The 23,754-nt window shown below is 47.2% G+C and overlaps 1 protein-coding gene across 6 annotated transcripts; it reads left to right on the top strand.

Annotated features, from left to right (window-relative positions):
• The first annotated feature begins 5,988 nt into the window (after positions 1-5,988).
• Positions 5,989-21,490, top strand: Miox (myo-inositol oxygenase). 6 transcript variants are annotated; one of them, XM_063243656.1, is made up of 11 exons: positions 7,819-7,850; positions 14,286-14,308; positions 19,650-19,730; positions 19,841-19,921; positions 20,071-20,233; positions 20,425-20,492; positions 20,573-20,682; positions 20,758-20,825; positions 20,912-20,961; positions 21,053-21,165; positions 21,251-21,490. In XM_063243656.1, exons 3-11 carry the CDS (start codon positions 19,683-19,685, stop codon positions 21,357-21,359), a joined length of 810 nt encoding a protein of 269 aa, XP_063099726.1. In that variant the 5' UTR covers positions 7,819-7,850; positions 14,286-14,308; positions 19,650-19,682; the 3' UTR covers positions 21,360-21,490. The 6 variants fall into 6 exon arrangements, with proteins under 6 accessions (XP_063099727.1, XP_063099722.1, XP_063099724.1 ...); XM_063243653.1 differs by lacking the exon at positions 7,819-7,850 and adding an exon at positions 11,596-11,626; XM_063243657.1 differs by lacking the exons at positions 7,819-7,850; positions 14,286-14,308 and adding an exon at positions 5,989-6,115 and having other exon boundaries at positions 21,112-21,165.
• Positions 21,491-23,754: the final 2,264 nt, after the last annotated feature.

Here is a 23,754-nt window from a genome sequence, read left to right as displayed (position 1 = left end):
ACCCTACTTGAGCACTGTGGGAACACTACTTAGATTGGATGATAAAAACAATAGTCTCCTATAAGGTAGAGATTATATTGTTTACATACTACCTGTTTTGGTTATTTTTCTCTGTTGCTGGGACAAAATACCTGTCATCCAAAATGAAGGAAAGAAAGGTTTATTTAGTTCACTGTTTGTGGAGATTTCCGACCTTGTGGCTCCAAGGCAGGGTGGCATGGTACTGGGGCAACTCTTTTTTTTTTTTTTGTCTTTATCGGTACCAGGGATCGAACTCACGACTGCCTGCTTGCAAGGCAGGCACTTATGCCGCTGAGCTAAATCCCCAACCCCACTGGGGCAGCTCTTCAAGGTGGCAGCTAGCAAAAGCAGCCAAAGCAAAGAAGTGGAGAGAACAAACCTCTTCCCCTTATATCGTAAGCAGGTTGTCCTCACCCAGTGCGAGTGTGGCACTCACACCACTTCTGTGCCCTCCTCTTGCACAGGCTAAGGATATTTACATAGTAAGGATCTTGGCTCGCTGCTGAGTCTCTTAGTTAAACTCTTAACTCAAGTTGACGCAGTATATCAACCGTAACACCACCTGAACTCCTTTCTTTAAAACCCACAAAAACCATCTTCCAACTACTGAGAACTTTACTTTCTTGATTTTATGTCTTTAAAAAAATTTCTTCCTAGCACTCAGTATACTAGCTGAGGCAGGAGGATCACCATGAGTTTGAGGCCAGCATGGGCTACAAAGTGAGTTGAAGACCAGCCTGAACTGCATAGGGAGACCCTGTCTCAAAAAAAAAAAAAAAAAAAAAAATTTTGGACTCTACCGTTTCTGTCTGAAGTTTCATTCTTTGTCACTATGGGATATAACCCCAGCATTCCAGTATCATATTTGGGGCCTAATCTGGGATTCCAAGAGGGGGCAAGGGCTATGTTTTCTTAGACTCTTCGTTTTTATTTTGCAGCTTTCTGCTCAAAGGAGTATTGGGACCCTGTCAACCGGGTAAAAGTGATGAGCACGCTCACCAATCTTGAGGTCTTCGGACATGTTTCACTGCTGTGGGCTGAGCTGAGTCTCACCTTGGTACTCCTCTGCAGTGGGGTCCTTCTGCTGGCCAGGGAGCGATCTCTGTCCTTGGTGCCTTGGACATGTTGCTCCTTTGACTCACCTCAGGCATTAGAGATACCAAGTCACCTTTTTCTATCATGACTCCCTTTCTTGATGAGCCAGGCCAGGAGTAAGACAGACCCCGTATCTTATCTCATTTAATTGTCTGGTTGCACTCTTGCAGACACAGGCTGGACAGTTCAAAGCCATTAGTGCATGTGCTGTTTCTAAGACTCTTATAAAAGAATAACTTTGTCATAGGACAGAGCACTGTAGGCTCTACTGGGCTCAAGGCAGCTTCTGTGCAACTGCCAGCTTCATGTTTTATGTTTGCATAATGAAAGATGAAATGTCAGGCTGGGCATGGTGGCACACAGCCATAATCCCAGCACTTGGAAGGCTGAGGAAGGAAGATTGCTGGGAGTTTCAGGCCAGCCTGGGGTACAAACCCTGTCCAAAAAACAAAACATAAAGTACCTTTGTTCCATAACCTGGTACCCTAAATGTTTTGTCCTGGTTGCTTCTGAGTTCTGGGGGTCTTGCCTGTAGTCCTTTGATTCCCTTCAGAGTCATACTTTTTCTGTCTCCTTCTACCATCTCATCAGCTAAATTACTCTCCAGCCTAATGAATGTAAGACAAATTGGTGCTTTTAGATAAGGGTATGTCTGTCATTTCTGAGGTTAGTGAAAAAACAACCCAAACCTCTACTCTTTAGTGGTGTGTAGTCTGCACTGGGTCCTATTAAATAACAAAGTTGGATTTAACTCCTCTCTAGGGATCTAAGGAAGGGAACAAGCCTTTCTGGGAGCCTCTGAGAAGTTAACAGGAGTTCACTGGGTAAAGCTTGGCTTGATAAATTTACTTTTGGATTCTAATTAGAGTTGAAATTTTTGTTTAATTGATATGCTTAAAATACTTCTTGTGGGTTGGGAAGTTGTTAAACTATAATTACTGGGTTAACTTTTCCAATGCATTCTGCTTGGACTAAGGTAAGGATGCTACTTAAGACCATTTATTGTTTTCTTTCTTTCTTTTTTTTTTTGGTCTTTTTCCTTTTTATCGGTACTGGGGATCGAACTCATGACCGCCTGCTTGCAAGGCAGGTGCTTATGCCACAGAGCTAAATCCCCAGCCCCTACTTAAGACCATTTAGAGGTCCTTTGCTTAACCAACCTTAATTGGAATATAAACATCTATAAATGCACTCTGGGCTAAAGAAAAAGTGTGATAGGGGCATTTTAAAATCGAAGCAGTTACTAAGAGTGTTACAGAAAGTAACCAATAAGTAGGACAGGAAGGAAACATAAAGACATTATAAATATAAAGCTATATTTTGGGATGAGAGGATTTTTTTTTTTTTTTTTTTTTTTTGGTGCCAGAGATCCAACTCATGACCTTGCACTTGCCAGGCAGGCTGTTATGCCACTGAGCTAAATCCCCAGCTAGGATGAAAGGATTTTGTATGATAAATTTTTTCCCTACAAAGATCAAAAATAAAGATAGGGACAAAATTAGAAAATCTAAGTCCATTGAGAAAGGTTTCCAGGGGCTGGGGATTTAGCTCAGTGGCTTAAGTGCCTGCCTGGCAAGCGCAAGGTCATAAGTTTGATCCCTAGTACCAAAAAGAAAAAAAAAAAGAGAAAGGTTTGCAAAAGATGATGTTTATAAAATATAAACATATGTTTTGTTATTTTAAATTTTTGCTCTTGTTGGTTTGGCTGAGCCTAGGCTGTTCCTTCTAAGCCTCCTTGTTGCTCAATGGTGGGTAAAGGGCATAGAACCAATTCGCAAATCATCAGTCTTATGCTTGGTCCCACCTCCCCTCCCTGGTCTGTCAATAACGGTCTTTCTTCATTGTCTCCCATGCAGGTGTACAAAGGTGATGGACACCACAGCTGAGTAAAATGTTCTGTCTTTTTAGAGATGACATAGGCCCACATGTGGGTGACATCCTGATAGACAGGTGACCATCTAGGTCTAGTCCAGATCTCTGTAGGAGACAACCTGGGCAGCTGCTCTTGAATGCCAAACAATTGCTTTAGCATTAATTAAACCAGACTCTGCCTCCATGTACTGATATGTACAGAGCAGGCTGTGCTATTTCCTTCTTCCTTCAATTGGCTCTAAGCAATGCACATAAGGCCAGCTAAGATACTGGTGTATAATCCTGGAAGCCAGCCGCAGTGTCCTGTTTCCTGGCACCCACACCATGTTCCCTCTAAACGGTTGAGCACAGTGAGATGGCAGAGCCACATAGCTCCGGGACTGTCAACTCGGTTTGAGCCACAAGATAGGAGGCTATGACTTCCCAGGGTGCAAAAGTTTACACATCACAAACTGAAGCAACAGCCTCCAGATGCTGCCTCAGCTGAGTCATGCAGACCGGCCTTTCTGCACGCCCTTCTCCCTGCATACTGCCGAGGTGCTTGTTCACCACCCGGCCAGCTTAACTCACCTTGCTCACATAATTCCCGCCAATCTCACAGTCGCTCATCCTCGAGCCTCTCCCTTCTTCACAAGATAATAAATTCTGGGTGAGGCCTTGGATCAGGGCCTTTGTTCTGTGCACCCTCACCTGGACCAGACTCACCCTTGGCTGCCAGTAACTACAAATTTGTCTCAGTGTCTTTATCCACGCTATGGGTTGCAGTGGAGTGAAATTAACTTGCTAGGATTCCAATAATGTTTCAAAGGGATAACAAATATAAAATTTCTCAAGCTGTAAAGAGGATGAGAAAAGAGATTATGATATTTGGGTTACAATAGTCTCCGCTTGGAGTTTGGGTTTAATGACAAACATAACCTTTAAAAGGACATTCAAACTACCTTGCTTGGCTTTGTGGCTGCCAGGACCCTGCCCTATTTTAGCTTTTATTGCCTTTCAACACTTATCAAGGGGTCTAAGTTTTGATCCTCAGTTCACTTACAGAAGTATTTCAGTTCTTTTGGGTAGAGAAAGTCTAATTTCTGGTGACAACCAAAGGGCTTCAGGGACACAAGAGAAGACAAAGGGCACACTGGTCAGAGCAAGTAATCTGGTAGCCTCACCCTCACCCCTCTCTCAGCTCTAGTTTGTAGTGGTTAAAAACTGAGCCTTCAGAGGTAGTGGCAAAGGATTCCCTGGCTGGAAAGTGCTTCAATAGGAAAAACAAGAGACAACTTCTCTCTCTTGGGTGTTTTTTAAAACACTAACAACAACAACAACAAGAAGCTTATTTTCAGCTCCCGTTACCTTTTAAAAATACATCCTCAAAAATTTGGGATTCTTTTGATACCCCCCACCCTAAAAAATGCCAGCTGATTTTCTTTACATCTCATCTGGGTGTTCTACCTTCTGGGGGAAAGAGGACCTTGGCCTCAATTTCCCAATTAAAAAAAATACTGGGAGGGCATGGCATTCAACAGGAAGCTGGAATGATCAGATTGCAAGACAGGCCACATCTCTGTTTCTTTTTTTAATAGTTCTCTTCTTTTGTCTTTTTGAGCAGGGTCCCACTGTGCAGTTCATGCTGGGGCTCACTTTGGGCTCACTTTGTAGCCCAGGCCGGTCTCAAACTCACAACAATTTTTCTGCTTCAGCCTCCCGAGTGCTGGAATTACAGGAGCGCACCACCAAACCAGGTTCCACATCTCTATTTCTTTTCTTTTTCTTTCTTTCTTTTTTTTTTTTTTTTTTTTTTTTTTTTTTTTTTGTCTTTTCCCTTTTTATCGGTACCGGGGATCGAACTCACAACTGCCTGTTTTACAAGGCAGGTGCTTATGCCGCTGAGCTAAATCCCCAGCCCCTCACATCTCCATTTCTTACACCTTCTTATTCCTTCTGCAACCTGAATGGCACAAGACCTACTCTGGAACTCCTTGGACTTTCCTCTGTGATATCGTCTTCCAATACATGTGGAACTACGATAAAGAGACATGCATGAGACTACGCCCCCCAAAAACCCAGAGTGGTGGTTTTACAGATAACTTCTCTCACCCCTCCTTTGGACAAAAAACAAGCATCGTAACTATTCAGGAACATCGATGATGTTAAAACTAAATAACATTAACAAGCTTTTTTTGTTTTCTTGGTACTAGGGATCAAACTTACAACCTCATGGTTGTCAGGCAGGCACTTATGCCACTAAGCTAAACCCCCAGCCTCGATGCTAATAATCATTCCTGGGGTTATCTCTCCCAATGTTTGGGCCTTTTACTTAATGAGACAAGACATTACTGCGAAGCTAAACCAAGGTACAATGAAAACCACTGAGGCAGGCAAAGTTGAAGCAACATGCAAGGATTTTATTGCCGATTGGGTATGGTCAGACCAAGGGCAAAAAGACCAGTGGCCCTGAGGAAGAGCTGAGGGCATATTTTTATAGGGGGTTTTGGTAGGGGAGGGAGATATTGCTGAAGGGGGTGCAAAATTTTGGGTCTCTGAGTAGGGGTCCAAAGCTAGGTGATAGACTGTTGGGTATAGGGGAGGTTCGCAGGCACAGCGCGACTCTTGTGATTTTTCATGGAACCAGCTCTTTGCAGGTCGAGCTGTGTGGGGACAGCTGCCGGCTTCCTGTTGACCACCATGCCCCGCTAGTGGGAATAACAGATCTGTTTGGGGAGTTTTTTCTCTCCTAATTGGGCCGGGGTCCAGTTCAGAGACCTGACATTCCTGTCTGTTGTGTTATAAAGGGGTGGGGAGTTGGGGTGTAGTTTCTTAAGACTTCTTCAAGCATGACTGAGGGCTGTGTAGGCAACCTAAAAAAGTAGATGGGGGGCTGGCAGCTGTGGTGGGCAGGGACTCTGCATGGATCAGTGTGGGGTTCTTGCGGGACAGCAGTATAGAGAGTCCTCAGGGGAAGTCATCTGGCTGTCACAGATTGGTCTTGTCCTTGGATGAAATCTATTACAAATCTCATTAGGCAAAGCCCAAAAAACAACAGTAAGAAGATTGAGACCAGGGGCCTGAGAACATGAAGCAGCCAAGACATTCACCCTTTTTGGAAGATGTGTCCTCTCCATCCCAAGGGAAGGTGTGTAGCCAGACTAGGAGATATCTAATTTTTAAACATTTGGCCTGTGTGTGAAGTCCATTTGCCACTTTTGGACCAGAGAGAATTCTCAGACTTGGTGAGTGGGGTAAGGAGGGGGATGGAGGAAGCCATGGAGAGAGGCTAAGTGGCAGACTGAACAGTGATCTGCCGGAGAGTTGTCCTCTAGGAGGTGACTGAGATGAAGGGTTTGTAGTCTCTATAAAATGCTGTCGTGGAGGGAAGAAAGAATCTGGCAAGTTTGGGAGGCAGGCAAGAGATATTTTCCTTGGTCAAGGAATCATTCCTCAGAAGTGGGCAGTGGCTGATATTGTAACTTTTTCTGTGGAATAATTGGGGGTGATGCCTATTAGGGAGAGATCACCCTGAGGAGTGAGTAGAGTCTTGACAGAGGCAGCAGCCCTCTTTGCTGCCTGGTCTGCAAAGGAGTTTCTTTATGTTATGGGATCTGTGGTGTTTTGATGTCCCTTGCAGTGACCCTTCCTGAGTGGCAGGAGTGCCACCCCTAGGAGCCTCTTTATCAAGTTGGAATTAATGACAGAGGATCCCCAAGTGGTGAGAAATTCCTTCTGCCCAGACTGCTATGGTTGTGGAAAGCACACTTTAAGTCTCTATAAATGTTGATTGCTGTTCCCTTTGCCGGAGAGCTCGAGTCAGGGCTGTGAGCTCAGCCTGTTATGAGGTGGGATTTGTGGGGAGAGGTAGAGTTTTGATTGTTGTAACTATTATGTATCCCATTTTTGTTGTTGAAGTGGCAGAGACCTTGCAGGAGCTGTGGCTTAGGTATAGAAAGATCTGAAATGTGGGGTAAAAGCTTGGTGTATAATTGCAGGAGGAGGGTAGTCACGTTCCCAAGAGGGGCTTGAGTTGTTCTCTGTTGTTTGCAGTAAAATTAGGGTGTCTGCTGAGTTGAAGACAGGGCCTGGTGCTAAGGTAACTGTGATGGTCTCAAGGAGGAGGGCATGGGGTTGGTTATATGAGACGTGGGGTTGAGAATAGGTGGAGGAGACGAGAGGAGACGAAGAGAGCTTGGAAGTCATGAGGGGAGTATAAAGTTATCAGGGCTTGGAGGGTGATATTTAGGGCTTTCCAGAGCATGAATACAGGGGCCAGGAGGGCCATCCACTGGTGGTGGGGTTCAGCTCTCAGGAGAGAACGGCGACAGGATGGGGTGTTAGACCCTGACTCAGAACTGCTGTGGCACAATCCTTGTGTTCTGTTACATGTGGGGAGAGGGGGAGAATGGGTTTTGGAAAGGATAGAGCAGTGGTTAAGAGTAAAGCCTGGGGCTGGTGGTTTAGCTCAACGGCATAAGCACCTGCCTTGCAAGCAGGCAGTCGTGAGTTCGATCCCTGGTACCGATAAAAATGAAAAAGACAAAAAAAAAAAAAAAAAAAAAAGAGTAAAGCCTGTTTTAATTTCTGAAAGACACATTGGGAAAAGTTTTCTGGTCTAGGTGTCCTGAGGGTCTGTCCTGGGTGGGTTCATAGAGGAGTCTGACAAGTGTAGAGAAAATGAGGATCCAGAAGTGGATGCAGCCTGTAATTTCCAGGAAGGAAAGGAGCTCTTGGATTGTAGTGGGCATCTGGGTGTGGGTGATACCATGAATGTGTTTGGGAGATAAGAGTTTTGTGGGGTTTTTATAGGGTGCCTAGATAAAGGACTGAGGTCTTACAGAGTTGGCTTTCGGAGGGGAAGACTTGATATCCCTTGCTGTGTAAGTATTGGAGGAGGTTGGTGTGTCCTGGTGGCAAGACGCAGCAGAGGGATTGCAGAAAAGTAGGTCTTTGACAGACGTATTGGAAGGTGGGAAGCAGTGGGGTGGGAAGAGGGGAGGTCCTCAGTGAGGGCCTCCCTGATGTAGTAGGGCTGTCATGGAAGCCTCAGGGTAAGATTGGCCAAGTGGAGTTGCTGGAATTGGTGGATGTCTGGGCCAGTCCACATAAAGGCAAAGTGTGGCTGTGATTTGGGGGAAAAGGGAATAGTGAAGACAGCATCTTTGAAGTCAAGGTGTAGTGGATGGTGGAGGAGGGTAGAGGGGATAGGAGGGTATGGGGATTGGGGATTTTAGGATAGATCAGGAGTTCAATTTGTTTGATAGCTCAGAGGTCTTGGATCAGATGGTATGATTGGTCTGGCTTCTTGAAAGCCAGGACATGTGTATTGAAGGGGGAGTTGACAGGTGTGAAAAGGTTGTGGCTGTGGAGACAGGTCACTGATGATAGATGTGCGTACTCTTAGAGCCAAGCTGGGCAGTGAGTATTGGCACTGGTACAGGTGCCAATGGTACAGGTGAGGTACAGGTGACTGTCTTTTAGGGGAGCAGGAGGGGAATTTGGTGTGTGGCTATAGAAGAGCTAGAGCTACCCCAGGAGTGTGGGATTAAGGAAGGGAGAAGTGATGGGGGGCTCACAGCTAGGGGAGTGGGGGACAGCAGAGGAGCCATGAGGCATGAGGTGGGGCCAGATTAGAGTAGCAGACAATTTTACTAGATTGTGTCTTCCAAGGAGTGGGACAGGGCAGGTTGTAATGATTATGAAAGCATGAGGAAAATATGTGGTTTTGTAATTGGCAGAGGAGAGGGTGTCTTTGGGGGCCTAGATATGATGTCATTCCCCACGATAGAGATATCAGCTAAAAGCAGCTGTCCTGAGATAGAGGGGAGGGTGGAACTGGCTGCCCATGTGTTAATTAAGAATGAAACAGTCTTATCTGCCACCATAAGAGTTACCCATTCAGTGACTGTGATGGTCCAGGGGGCATTTGAGATCTTCAGGGTGTGTCAGTCATCCGAGGTCAAGCCGATGAGACTGGAGAGGGCAGGGTGTCCAGTGGGGCACCCTCGGAAGGGACTCCTGCTCCAAGCCTGGCTGCCAAGGGACAGTCTGACTTCTAGTGAGACTCCCACATGAGAGATATGACTTAGGATGGGGTGTGGGGTTAGGGCACTTTTTGGCCCAGTGGCCTGATTATTGACACTTGAAGCAGAGTCCTGGGGGAAGAGTTCCCCTTTTTGCCCCTTTGGACTTAGCATTATTATTGGATTTAGGCTTTGGGTTTCGTGTGGTGGATGCAAATAACTGCAGGTCAGAGATGTACTGCTAGTGGACAGTCTTGTCTTAGTTATTTTAGACTTTTTTTTTTTTTTATCAGTAACGGGGATTGAACTCACGACCACCTGCTTACAAGGCAGGCACTTATACCACTGAGCTAAATCCCCAGCCCTAGTTATTTTAGACCTTAAAGACCTGGAGACTGGATTGGGGATTTAGCTCAGTGGCTTAAGCACCTACCTGGCAAGTGTGAGGTCGTGAATTCAATCCCCGGTACCAAAAAAAAGAAGACCTGGGAGATTAATTCCTGTTGTGGGATCTGAGGCCCAGTCTCAGTTTTTTGGAGCTTTCCTTGATGTCAGGGGCTGACTGGGTGATGAAATGCATTTTAAGAATTAGTTGCCCCTCTGGACTTTTTGGATTGAAAATAGTATACTTTGTCAGGGTGGTTGTCAGGTGAGATATAAACTGAGCCAATTTTTTATCTTTAGTCTGAGTAGTTTTCTTGAGTTTATCATAATCAACTGATCTGTGAGCTGCCTTTTGTAGTCCCTCAACAAGGCAAGTAATCATGTAATCATGTGCCCTTTTAGATGGACAGAGAGCTTGTTTGTCTGTGACACTGAAGTCCCCCTGAGGTCTGGCTCGAGGGACAGCCATTCTACCATCCAGCAAGAGGGGCTCTGTGTGGCAACAATCCTCAGCATAAGCCTGAGCCATCATATAGATTTGCTCTTGTTCCTTGAAAGAGAGAGTAGAAGTTAGGACAACAGTGCTGTCATCTCAAGTGAGATCGTAAGTCTGGACTAGGTATTGGAACTCTTGGGTATAGGTGCAAGTATCTGATAGGAAGGAACCAAGGCAGCAATTGATTTGAGCAAGGTCTTTGAGACAGAAAGGAACATGGACCTGAGCAATACCTTTGGCTCTAGCAACTTCAGGAAGGGGAAATTTGGGGGGGGGGTAGTGAGGTCAAAGGGTAGGCTAGATTGAGTATGAGAGGGAGAAGGACAGTTGAGACTGAGGTTGTTGGTGAGGAGAAATGGAAGGGGTAGGGGTGGTAAAGAATTTCAGGATGGTGCGGATACTGCAGGAGGAGCTGTTGGATAGAGGTGGGCAAGGTGGTGGGGCTATAGAAGAGGGGTCAGTAGTGCGGGCTGAATCATAATCTGGGGAAGCCAAAGAAGGGTGGGAGGACGTGTGGAGAGAAGTAGAAAAGTTTTGTTTTGTTTTGTTTTTATCTTTTTCTTTTTTATCGGTACCAGGGATGGAACTCACATACTTGCAAGGCAGGTGCTTATGCCGCTGAGCTAAATCCCCAGCCCTCAGAAGTAGAAATTTGATGGGGTCACTGGAGGCGCACAGTGAAGGGAACTGGAGAACAAACAGTGCCTGGACCTATGGGGGATTAAGAAGTCAAAGGTCCTGTTAATTGACCATAGGAATTAATTATCCAGTTTATAGGCTGGTTAGGCTGTGCTATAGAAGACAGTGAGGCATTTTGGCTTCAAGTCGGGAGTGAGACAGAGAGGCTTGAGAGCTCAAGCCAGTGGTGACTAGACACTACAGTTGAACGAGTACAACTCAAGAGAAAATGGGGATATCTCCCGTCAGTCCCTCGAGGCTAGAAACAGAGTGGGTGACGGGGCAACCAGACCAGACGTCTCTGAGCTTGGGCGGCTGTCAGGGAGCCTGGCTCCCGACCAGGGGTGAGCGTGACCAGGCCTGGGTTTTTTGCATCACAACTTTGACTGGCTCTTGAGGTTCATCAAGGGTGGATGGTGCAGTAAGGGGCGAAAGGAGGGAGGAGATGAAATAAAGATCACTTACCCAACCTGAAGGGAGGCTCGAGATTAGGAGCCAGTCCAGGCGAGGGAGTGGTCGGAGGTCTGATGTTGATGGGGTTCACAGTGCACCCAGGTGGAGTCCAGGGAGGGGAGGTCAGACCCTTGGGACAGGGGACCTCAATACCTCTGTCACATGGGACACTAGATGTTAGACTAGACCAAGGTGCAACTGAGACCACTGAGGCAGGCAAAATTGAAGCAATGTGTAAGGATTTTATTGCAACTGGGTGTAGTCAGGCCAAGGCTGAGAAGACCCTTAGCTCTGAGCAGGGGTGAGGGCATGCTTTTATAGGGAAGTTTAGGTAGGGGAGGGAGGTATGGCTGAGGGAGGTGCAAAATTTTGGGTCTCTGAGTAGGGGTCCAAAGCCAGGTGATAGACTGTTGGGTATAGGGGAGGTTCGCAGGCACAGCGCGTCTCTCGTGATATTTCATGGAACCAGCTCTTTGCAGGTCGAGCTGTGTGGGGACAGCTGCCGGCTTCCTGTTGTCCACCATGCCCCGCTAGTGGGAATAACAGATCTGTTTGGGGAGATTTTTCTCTCCTAGTTGGGCCCGGGTCCAGTTCAGAGACCTGACAATGACCTTGTCTCCAGGTATTTTCTTTTCACTCTCATTACCTAAAACATCTCACATCAAGTCCCCCTCCATCACAACATTAAGGGCCCTCCTCTGTGCATAGACAGCTGGTTTTCTAGAATTAGAACTTTCTTGGTCAGCTCTAGTGACCTGGGGCTCCCCTGCCATAGGTTTACCAGCCACCTTTAAATTTGTCCCTCACAGAAAACTGGTCTGCTGTTTTTAGAGGAAAAGATACACTGTTGCCAGGGCCGTCAATAGCTTTCAATTCTCTAAGAAATCCACTTTCCAAATGTGTAGATGCCTCTTGATCTGGACTCCTGCCCAAGATAATCTCTCACCCATTCTAGCCCCAGGAGCTCCCTTCTTAAGTCTCCGTGGGAAGGGGGACCTTGCATGCCAGTGCTGTGCTGCTTCTTCGCATCTTCTGACCCTGCTTACTCAACCTCCTTTGTTTTGTTTCCTCTTGCCTAGTCTGTTAAACTTCTGGTGGTTCTTGGGGTAAAACCCACCACAGAGGTCTCATCTGACTTCTGTCATAGGCCATTAGACCAGCCCTCTGGAGGATGCCCCGACTGCCAACCCCTCCTCGCTGCCCCTATACAGCTCAAAACAGCTAAAGCAATCATCACTCCCTATCCCAAACAAGGGGGAAAAATGTAACAAACTTTAGTGAATCAAGAATTCTGCTGGGTGTGGTATACACCTGTAATCCCAGCACTCAGGAGGCTGAGGCAGGAGGATTTCTGTGAGTAACAGGCCAATTTATGCTACAAAGTGAGTTCAAGGCAAGCCTGAAATGCATAATGAAACACTATTTTTTTAAAAAAGAGTTAAGATTCTGTTAGATGATACGGACAGCAGCTCCAAAATTGTCAGAAACCCCAGAATAGAGTCTACTGAATCACAGACCTCCATAGATTTTACAAAAATGTCTTCAAAGTGTTCTTTAGCTGTTTGGGGCCTCTGTAAAACATGATCAGGTGGGCTATCGACTCAAGGAGGTAAACAGGCCCTCCATAGGCACTGTGCCAACTACATAAAAATATGTTGTCTTCTGTAGCGATTATATTACTTACACAGCAGTCCAAGCTCTCTTCTAAAACTTAAAAATCTCTAGGCACCTGAGTGTGGCACATACCCATAATCCACAGCAGGAGGAAGAGGTGGCAGGAGAACATTTGAGGCCAGCTTAGGCTACATAGTGAGACAAAACAAAGCAAAACCAAACCAGGCAAAGAGCTCTCCGGGGTATCCCATTCAGAAACTCTGCCTGCCTAGTGGGAGCTTTACTTCCTTGCCTTCATGGCTGTTAAGTAAATTTGCTTGTACCTGATCTCCTCCACTCATGGCTTCATGCTTTGTCACCATGGGATGCAACCTCAGTGTCCTAATAACAGTGTTGGGGTGAACTATGTGCTTTGCACATGCTAGGCAAGTGCTTTAGTGCTGAGCTACAGCCCAGAATTAGAATAATTTTTAATGAGCTCAACCCACAATCCCTGCATCCTCAAAGATGTCACTGCTTCCTGAGACGTGTGTGTGGTGTGCTATGGCGTAGACTGAGGTCTTGCTGTACTGTTCATTGGGAGGAACTGGCTGCAAGCATGGAAGTGGGCAAAACAGGGGACAGACAGGCAGGCTGCAGAGTAGGCCTGGACAGCTACAAAGGTCAGTCCTCCCTAGAGCACGGGGAAGCTGAGGTCAGAGCAGCAAGGAGGCCGGGCCGCTCCTGTGCTGACACATTAATTTGCTGAAGCCAGCAAAGGATGGATGGTCTCTCATTACTGAGGCCCAAGGCCAAGAGGCCACGTGGTGTCCGGTCACTTGTGTAACCTGTGGGCAGATATATATGTATCTGAGTCCACAGGCCTCCCATTTACCTGCCAGCCTTGCCTTGTTAGGGCCGACGCCGCAGGGAAGGAGACCCCAAGGACTCAACTCTTGGTGAGGGAAAAAATTTTTTTCCATGCGCATGGGGTCCTCCAGGCAAACGAGTGCGGAGGGCCACGAGGGGAATTTGTGCAGGGTTTTTGAGGGCACAAGCGGGAAGCAAGCAAGTTTACAGAAGCAGATCGCATTGGTTAATTTGAACGGCGCAGGACTTGGCAGATGCTGATTCGAGGGATCTAGGGCTGAGTAACCATGGAGACAGAGAGTCCTGGTCTAATCTAGCACATTCCTTTACTTATCTTTATCTTTACAGAGGACAGATCACCTTGTGGTTAGAGGACAGATCACCTTGTGGTTAATGACTAGCAGATGCATTCCTTCCTGTCCTGCCCCGATATCTCAAGGAGGATTTAGGGAGTGAAACATTCCTTACTGCTCTGTTCTATAGCTCGGGGGGGTGGGGGTGGGGTGGGGGGGGTTACATTACAAACGGGGAGTCGATTCTCTCATTCCCCCCTTTTTCTTGTGGATGACCTCTAATCTTAGAGGTATGTTGTAGCTAGGGGTTCATATTGTTGACCTATGACCATTACTTTGACCTGAGAAATTTGTCCCCTTATGAATTGGGTAATCCGGTTAATAAGGCAAGGGGCAATGGCTAGGATTAGGATTAAGGTCAGTAATGGTCTTATCAAGGGAAGGAGATGGGGAGAATTCCGTTTTACATTTTCTAAAGGGGGCTCCCATACAAAGATCTTTAACAATTGTTTTTTTTGCTTACAGGGGGACCAAAGCCGCCATGCAAGGTCGGCATCAATGTTATTAAAATCAAAACAAGCAAGCTAAAATAGTTCATGACCAGCATAATCTAACTATGTTTTAGTCAATTTTTAACTTTAAGGGTTACCAGTCTGTTGTGTAGTCCACTGAGTATGTCCCTCGTTGTCTGCTGTTTCCCGTGGCTTTACATGAGTGTAGTGAATCCGCGCAGTTTTTCCTGCTACCTTGATGGCAGTGGGGGTACTGAGCACCACGGTGAAAGGTCCTTCCCAGCGGGATTCGAGGGAGTCATGGTGATGACATCAAACCAAGACTGGAGTCCTTGAGGCCTTGGTCTCTGAAGGCGGGTCCAAGTGTTTTTGTCTAAACAGCTGGTGGATCCAGGCCAACACAGGTTGGAGTGTCTGCAGGGACTTAAGATCTCGATTAGTAATTTTAGCTAATTTGTCTTCTGACAATCTTGGAACCAATGGCGGGGGCCTCCCAAACATGGCTTTAAAGGGGGAAATTCTAGAAACATATAGGGTATATCTAGCTCTTAACAGTGCAAAGGGAAGAAGGCTCATCCAATTATCGCCAGTTTTTGAAAACAGCTTAGCTAAAATGTCCTTGAGACTTTGGTTCATACGTTCTACTTGCCCTGAGCTATGTGGCTGATAGGCACAGTGGAGTTTTAATTAATCTTTAATGCCTGGGCTAACTTTTGGGTGACTCGGGCTATGAAAGCCAGGCCATTATTGGACCCCATTGATAGTGGGAGGCCAAATCAAGGTATGATCTCATGCGATAGCCTTTTAACTACCACTAAGGCTGACTCAGACTTAGTAGGGAAAGCCTCTACCCAGCCAGTAAAAATGTTTATTAATACCAAGAGATAGCAATGTCCCTGTAAATTAAGTTTTACCATGTCCATGAAGTCTATTTCCCAATGTTCTCCTGGAACAATTTCTTGATGTCGGGTGGTCTCCAATGCAGAGCTCTTGGCTGAGTTGACTAACAAGCACTGTGGGCATCTAGAGCTCGAAGAGGTGGTCAGTTTGTAGAGTTTTGGAATAAAATACTGAGTTCTGGACAAATCCACAAGTTTAGTTTTTTCTAAACGAGTAGTCTGCGAGCCCGGTATAACAGCTCCTGCCCTAGTGTCTCCAGTAACCGTACTTGTATATCAGGTAACTGGTATTAGCCCCTTGGGGTGGGAGACTTTATTCCAAGTTGAGATGCCAACCGTAGGTCTTTCTTTGTGTAGACTGGTTCTGACAAGGTCGGAGGACTAGTATCAGAGCAGTTACTTTCTTGGTTGACCCCTCTGATGTGGTTGCTATTTTTCATCTCCGGTTGGGTGAGCCTTGTAAGGAATAGCAACCCATTGAGGCAGCCAGACAGCTGCCAGCAAGTCTAGAATCTGTGGAGCATTTTTAGATGGCTTCCACGTATATGTACAGTAGCAAAGGGATATCTTCAGTAAAAAACTGTTTACCCTCTTTTCCGTGGCTAGTTTTAGCCTCTCAGTCGAAGCAACAAGCTACGCCTTTTGGGCAGAAGTGCCAGGCTCTACCCGCTTAACCCAGAGTACCTCCTTTTCGGTGGTCACTGCTGCCTCGGCCATTCGTTTGCCGTTTTGGATGAGGCTGCTTTCATCGAACAGTTGTCGGCATTTCCCAAAAGCTGGTCAGTAAGATCAGCCTGTAGGTTCTGCTGCAGTTCGAGGATGTCAGCGCACTCATGGAGAGAGGTGTCCTTTGTTCCTCCGGATCATCATCAGGCATAAGGGTGGCTGGGTTTAAAGCTGAAGAAGTCTTGAATATCATTGACTCTGGGTCTAGAAGCAGGGCTTGACAGTAGAATTCTGGTGTTTGAGAGCCTTTTTTTTTCAGGAGGGGTTTTGATAAGAGTCTCTAAACTGTGAGAAGTTACCACAGAAATCACTTGCCCAAAGCGTGTTTCTTCGCTTCCTTAAGTAACATTGTCACAGTAGCTAGTATTTTAAGGCAGGGGGCCATACTCCTGTTACTGGATCAAGTCTTTTGGAGAGGTAGGCTATAGGCCTCTTTCAAGGGCCAATGTCCTGAGTTAGGACTCTTTTGGCAATGTCCCTGAGTTTATCTATGAACAAGATGAAAGGCTTGGTAACGTCAGGGAGTCCCAGGGCTGGGGCCTCTGTCAAGGCCCGCTTGAGCTGCTGGAGGGCCTGTTCACATTCATCAGTACAGTTCAGCGAATTTTGAGTTTCTCCCTTATGGGAGTCATATAGAGGCAAGCTTTTCAGTAAAATTTAGCCTACAGTACCCAACTGCCCCCAGAAACTCTCGTCTGGTTTTTTAAAAGTTTTCTTTCATAGAGCAATTTTAACACCTTGGCTATCTTTTTGTAAATTTTTAGTTCTCAAAGACCTTTTTGTGCTATCTCTATTAACTGGCTGAGGGGCATTTCCTTAAACCTCTCAAACCTTTGTAATTTTTGTCTAACATGTGGGGCCGACTGAGTTACAAAGAGAACAACTGGCAATATTGGGAAACCTTCTTACCTCTGGATGTTCAGTCAGGGTGGCACAAAAGGAGAACATGGTTTTGGCATTCTGGATCAGAGAGCCGGCTTCATCTGGATGGCACACTGCTTCTTGTCCAAGGGTGTCACGTGGCAGGCCATCATTTTACTAAAATTATATTCTTAACAAAAAGGGCTTTTCACAGGTAACAAAATTGTGCTGCATAATCTCCCAGATGTTTACAGCACATGCAAGAACTTCTATCTTATTTCTAGTATCACCTATAATCTCATTTTAATGGAAACATTTTGCAGCAAAGTACAATCTTATGTATACTTCTACCAAAACTGATCTAATACTGTCAAATTCTGAACACACTTACTTCTTGTCAAACCTGTTATTTGTAGTACTATAAATCAAGACAAATAAAATTTACATCCTCTTGAGCCTTCTACAACTTACAATAATACCTCTCAAACTAAGCTTTAATCTTTTTCCACATTCTGGCATAGCCAGACACCTTTACTTGAAGACCACTCTTTGTCCCTCTTTTTACTATTACCAGTCAATTACCTTTTCTCTCACTTCTCAGACAAAATCAAAGCTCTTAACAAAACCCTTGAAGTCACCTTCTAGTAGTCCAAAACATACTTATTTACCACATAAAAATGCTGTATTTTAAAAACAAAACTGTAACCTTTTAACTGGCTCAAATATAGTATCGCCTGGTTTTTACTTGGCAAAGTTGACATGACTCTTAACAACCATAGATAAACATATATATGTGCACATGTTTACATTTTCACCAGAGAGAAAGAAGAGAAAAAAATACTCCTTTTAAAAGGCATGCCGAGGTTGCAAGCAATCAATTGAAGTCTTACATATTAAACAAGGCGCCACAACATTAAAGACACAAACAAAGGGAGCTTCTTGTACAGTTTGGTCAGCTAAAGGAAATAATTTTTCTTATCATGAACCTTTAATCTAATAAGCCACATGAATCCTGCAACAGAAATGGGCAACAAGCCCCTAAGTTAGTAACAAGTTTAAACAGGCAACCAAGGAGAGGGCGGAGGAAGGAAGGGTTTTACCCACGGTGGGGGCTCCTCCCTGATGTCCTGCCATACCAAGATGTAGGCGACCTGCCCTCTCATCTGGGGCGGAAGATGATGTTCTTAACTGCTAAGATGAGGGGAAGGTGGAAAGTCCCCTCCGGTGGCCAACCCACGGAGAATGTGGGCCACTCAGACGAGCAGAAAGTCTGCCATTTACTCTTCTTGACCTGCAAGGAGAGATTGTGAGCCCTCTTCCGCACCTCCGACCAATGGTCGAGGGTGAGGGACAATGGGGATGAGGTCGACTATCCCATGATGTTCTATAGTCACAGGGCGGTTAACGCAAGTGCGATACAACAAATAACCAATCACAACACCCACGACACACAGGACAAACAGGCCGGCCACCTCACTCTCACGCATCAGTTTCACACCAAACGAGTCACCTTAGGGGGTGCCTCCAGATTGGCCCGGACGGACCACAGATTGGGAATGAAATTCCCCAGATTGGCCCAGACGGACCACAGATTGGGAATGAAATTCCCCGAACGAGTCACCTCAGAGGGTGTCTCCGAATTGGCCCTGACGGACCACAGATTGGGCCCCAAACCGATAGGAAAATCCTATCGCAGACGGTGAGTCACGGAAAACCGTGTGGGGCGTCCCCCGGTCACCAGAGAACAGAGAACAGATAACAAATAACAAAAACTGGTAACAAAAATTGCCCCTAGATCGGAGCCGTTTGGCTCGGGGCGTAAAATACCGGTAGATTGATCCTCAGAGTAAAAATAAGAAGCAACCGGTCGTACTCACCCACCGCAGAGCCGTTGAGGTCACCTCCTGTGAGGCGTGTTATCTCGCTGGGGCCTCCAAGATGTTAGGGCCGACGCCGCAGGGAAAGAGACCCCAAGGACTCAACTCTTGGTGAGGGAAAAAAGTTTATTTCCATGCGCATGGGGTCCTCCAGGCAAACGAGTGCGGAGGGCCACGAGGGGAATTTGTGCAGGATTTTTGAGGGCACAAGCGGGAAGCAAGCAAGTTTACAGAAGCAGATCGTATTGGTTAATTTGAACGGTGCAGGACTTGGCAGATGCTGATTCGAGGGATCTAGGGCTGAGTAACCATGGAGACAGAGAGTCCTGGTCTAATCTAGCATATTCCTTTACTTATCTTTATCTTTACAGAGGACAGATCACCTTGTGGTTAGAGGACAGATCACCTTGTGGTTAATGACTAGCAGATGCATTCCTTCCTGTCCTGCCCCGATATCTCAAGGAGGATTTAGGGAGTGAAACATTCCTTACTGCTCTGTTCTATAGCTCGGGGGGTGGGGGGGTTACATTATAAACGGGGAGTCGATTCTCTCAGCCTCTGAGCACTGCTGCTTCTCAGGATGAAGGTGGCTATGGTGAGTATCCTACACTGGTGAGAAGCGGCTGCCCAGACCAGCCCTTCCTGTGGGAAGAGCAGCATCACTATCCTGTTCAGCGGGTTCCTGCTGGGCCTCTGTGTCCAGGTCAAAGGGCTCCCTGCTTCCTGTTGTGGTTCAGGCCCTGACCCCCTGGCCTCCTCTTGGAGGTAGCTTCCACCCAGCTGTCACTGGCATCCGCCATCCCAAGCAGGGTCTGCCGACACCACGGCAGATACAGATAGATAAGGGCACCAGCAGCAGGATTTCCTCAGACTCAGCAGCCAGGCAGGGCTGCCGTGATGTGTGGCGGGGCTGTGTCCTCAGCAGCCCACTGGTCTCCAGCCCCAGTGGGGATACTCTCACTTCCTGGGGTGGCTGCATAATGGTAAAATGGGTCAAATCTGTCCTCTTGCTAGGGCCCAGACCCCTCCTTGATCTACCGACCTGATATGGACCCAGAGATGGCCAAAGACAAGGGCAACTTCCGGAACTACACTGTGAGGACTGCATCCATCCCATAGCTCCAGGGACCCTCGGGAAGCCCCACCCTGGGCCCCATCCCAGAGAGGGAGGTAGTGACTCAGCATTCCATCTGTCTGACTTGTAGTCAGGCCCCCTTCTGGATCGTGTCTTCATCACCTACAAGCACATGCACACGTACCAGACAGTGGACTTCGTCAGGAAGAAGGTAGCACTTTCTGCTCCCCCACAAACTGATCATGTACTTACCCGTGGGATAGAGAGGCTTCCATGGGAGGCCCTGCTCTGCAACCATGAGAGTCCCTGGTGCTGTGTGCTGCAGGAGGAACTGACATCTCCCTTTTCCTTTCCTGCCAGCATGCCCAGTTTGGGGACTTCTCCTGCAAAAAAATGACTATCATGGAGGCTGTGGACATGCTGGACCACTTGGTGGATGAGTCAGACCCAGATGTGGATTTTCCTAACTCCTTCCATGCCTTCCAGACAGCAGAGGGCATCCGGAAGGCTCACCCTGACAAGGGTCTGTTCCCCAGCTGCAGTGGTGGATGTGCTGCCTCTGCCCTAAAAGGGGAAAGCTGGGGAGGAGTCTTCTGCCAGAAGGCTCCACCCTGGCAGAAGGAGCCCCAGACCCCTCTTCACTCTCAGTCTAGGGTTTGCTCTTCTGGTCTCAGCCTCCCCTGTCCCCCAGCCTCCCCTGTTTCTCTCCTGCAGACTGGTTCCACCTTGTAGGGCTTCTGCATGACCTAGGGAAGGTCCTGGCTCTGTGGGGGGAGCCCCAGGTAAGAGCTGTGAGTGGGGTGGGGCCAGACCCCATGGGGGACAAGCCAGCACCCCCAACCACAGCTGCTATCCTCCCCAGTGGGCTGTTGTTGGAGATACCTTTCCTGTCGGCTGCCGTCCACAGGCTTCAGTGGTGTTCTGTGACTCCACATTTCAGGACAATCCTGACCTCCAGGACCCTCGATACAGGTGCCTGCTGCCTGAGGGTGGGTCACCCCCCTTCCCAGGCCACCTCCGCCCCCTCAAACTCATCTCTTGTTGCAGCACAGAATTTGGCATGTACCAACCCCATTGTGGGCTGGAGAATGTCCTCATGTCCTGGGGCCATGACGGTGAGACCTGCATAGGCGGGCAGGGAGCCAGTGGGGATGGGCAGGGTTAACCTCCAGGTTCCTGTGCTGACACCTCTGTCCTGCAGAGTACATGTACCAGGTGATGAGGTTCAACAAGTTCTCCCTGCCCGAGGAGGTAGGTAGAGGGGTGGGGCCAGGCAGCTGCACCTGACCCAGCTGAGCTGTCCACTGGGCTGTCCAGCCTGAGCCACGGATGTGGTCTGCAGGCCTTCTATATGATCCGATTCCACTCCTTCTACCCATGGCACACGGGCGGTGACTACAGGCAACTGTGCAGTCAGCGGGACCTGGATATGCTGCCTTGGGTGCAGGAGTTCAAGTAGGGTTTCCCCAAGGGCCCAGGGATGAGGGATGGGGACAAATAGGGCTGCTTTGGTGAGGCTCACTGCACCTCCACCCTGCAGCAAGTTTGACCTCTACACCAAGTGCCCTGACCTGCCAGATGTGGACAAGCTGCGGCCCTACTACCAGGCACTCATTGACAAGTACTGCCCTGGTGTCTTGAGCTGGTGACCCGGACCAGCGTTGGCCCCTCAGGCTCAATGACCCTTACCCTGGCCTTCCCGGGGGCCCCATGTACCCACTCCCAGCACCACCCTTCATGATCAGTTGTACCCCTCCTTGCAATAAATAACTTGACACAATATGTGTGTCTGACTCTTCTTTATGGCAGCAGGCATGGCCCTAGCACTACTTGGCTCCTGTGTTCCAGAGCCTGGGAGACCAATCACTCAATTTATCCCCACATCTAGAAAAGTCAACAAAACAGGGTTCGGCATCATGCTTCCCTGTAATCCCAGCACTTTGGGAGACTGAGGCAGGAAGATCACAAGTTTGAGTGTGGGACCTTATCCTGTGATAAAAATGAATGAATAAATAAATAAATATACAAGTAAGGCTGGGGATGTAGTTCAGTGTGAAGGCCCTGGATTCAATTCCCAGGACCATAAACAAACCGAAGAAAAACCACACATGTATAGTTCTGTCTGTAGTTGTAGCCTCTTAGGAGACAGAGAAGGGAGGATCCCTTGAATCCATGAGTTTGAGATTAGCCAGGGGAAGCCAGAAAGACCTTATTTCAGGGAGGGAGGAAGGGAGGAAGGAAGAGAGAGACAGTCAGAGAGATACATACAGAGAGACAGAGACACAGACAGAGTGACAGAGAGACAGAGACAGATAAAGACAGCACAGAGAGACAAATAGCTAACAGATATATGAAAAATTCTCAATATCATGAATCACCAGAAAATGCAAATGAAAAGCAAATAAAAATATCATCTCTCACTTATAAGAATGGTTGTTATAAAAGAGTTGAAAGAAAGCTGCGGTGGTGGTGCACACCAGTAATCCCAGTGTTTGAGGCTGAGGCAAGAGGATCACACCATGAATTTGAGGCCAACCTAGATTACATAGTGAGTTCATGGTCAGCCTGAACTATACAGTGAGGCTCTGTCTCAAAAAAAAAAGCCCAAGAAAGATAACTTGGTGAAAGTGTGAGGAAAGGGAATCATGCAGAGTCAGGGAAATGTAATTAATATCATGGAAAATAGTATGGAATTTGTTTTGTTTTGTTTTGTTTTGTTTGCTATCAGAAATCAAACTCATGCCATCACACTTGCCAGGCAAGCACTGTGCCACTGGCTGTATCCCCAGCCGCAATAGGTATGGTAGTTTGTCAAAAAATGGCAAGTGTTCCTACTGGGAGATCCAGCAAGCACTAATCAGTGTGCCCCAGCCCAGGGGGGTCTGACTGTGCCAACTTCACACAGTGTTTAGGGTCCACGCAGTAGTCCAGGATGATTTTCCTGTCATAAGACTCTTCATTCACATTTGCATAATGCTTTTTCCAGCGATGCTACAATCTACAGATTCTAGGGCATGACGCTGGCATCTTTTGCTCGCCATTTTCCAGCCTAGCTAGAAGCTGCCCCAAGCCAGGTGTCAGTCATCTCACCAAGGATCCCTGGCTTCCTTGAAATTGTATTTCAAATTCCCACGAAGGGGCTGAAGACTAAATCAGTAACTTCTTTCTGCTTTTTCAGTGTAGGGGAAGGAGTACAGAGCTTTGTGCATGCTAAGTGCTCTACCCTCAAGCCTCAAAATTGACGACGTTTTGAAAGGCCACTCCCACCTCTGATCCCTAGTGTGGTCACTGGATCTTGCTGCATTGCCTTTGCTGTCCCCCACCCTTGTCCCCCAAGAGGCTCTCTTAAGCCTGAGACCTCCAGAGAGCTGCCTCCAACCATCCTTCCTGTGCTAAGGCTTTGGCAGCAGCCCCTGGTGTCTACTCATTTCCATGGAGGGTTGGGAGGCCGGAGCTATTTTCATGGTACTTCAAGCAGCTGTCTGCCTTCTTCAAAGAGCCAGTGTTACCCTGACAACAAAATAGCACGGAGAGAGTGGCTGTCCGGCCATGTTCTCCAGGGTGGAAGAGGTCAGTTTTCCAGGATTATAGATATTTGTCATTGCTCAGGGTGTCCCTAGCAATTTTAAAGCACACAGTGCATCATTAAACTTTCTGTCTTTATGAAGCAGTGAAGTTAATATTGTTAAATCTCCATCCTTGCTGGGTGGGATGGTGTGTAGCTGTTGTTTCAGCTACTCAGGAGGCTGAGATAGGAGTATCGTGTGAGCTCGTGAATGCTGGATTAGCCTGGGCAATGTGCAATAGCAAGAAATACCAAAATGACTCCCAGGATTTGGGGGCAAATTTGTTTACAGTGACAGGCGCTGATTGGGATCATTCCCAGAATGTCGGGCTCCGATCTCTGGTGGCCTAGGGCTTTTATACGATGCACAAGCAGGAGGCACAAAGGAGGTACAAAGGTGAGACAAAACAGCCTGGCACTTCTTCTGACCAGCCAGCAGGTTGAGATCATTGGTTACAAGGGTAGATTAATGATCACCA

This window comes from Cavia porcellus, unplaced genomic scaffold (assembly GCF_034190915.1).
Source record: "Cavia porcellus strain 051 isolate PalLab524CR breed Dunkin Hartley unplaced genomic scaffold, mCavPor4.1 scaffold_40, whole genome shotgun sequence".
NCBI classification, from domain to species: Eukaryota; Metazoa; Chordata; class Mammalia; order Rodentia; family Caviidae; genus Cavia; species Cavia porcellus.
This window is presented reverse-complemented; position numbering and strand designations above follow the sequence as displayed.

Excerpts from the sequence above, each read along its gene's own strand:
- Miox (XM_063243652.1), top strand. The coding sequence starts at position 6,056 with ATGAAGCAGCCAAGACATTCACCCTTTTTGGAAGATGTGTCCTCTCCA. Across the intron at positions 19,922-20,070 it reads TGGACTTCGTCAGGAAGAAG|CATGCCCAGTTTGGGGACTT; the intron begins GTAGCACTTTCT and ends CTTTCCTGCCAG. Across the intron at positions 21,166-21,250 it reads CCTTGGGTGCAGGAGTTCAA|CAAGTTTGACCTCTACACCA; the intron begins GTAGGGTTTCCC and ends TCCACCCTGCAG.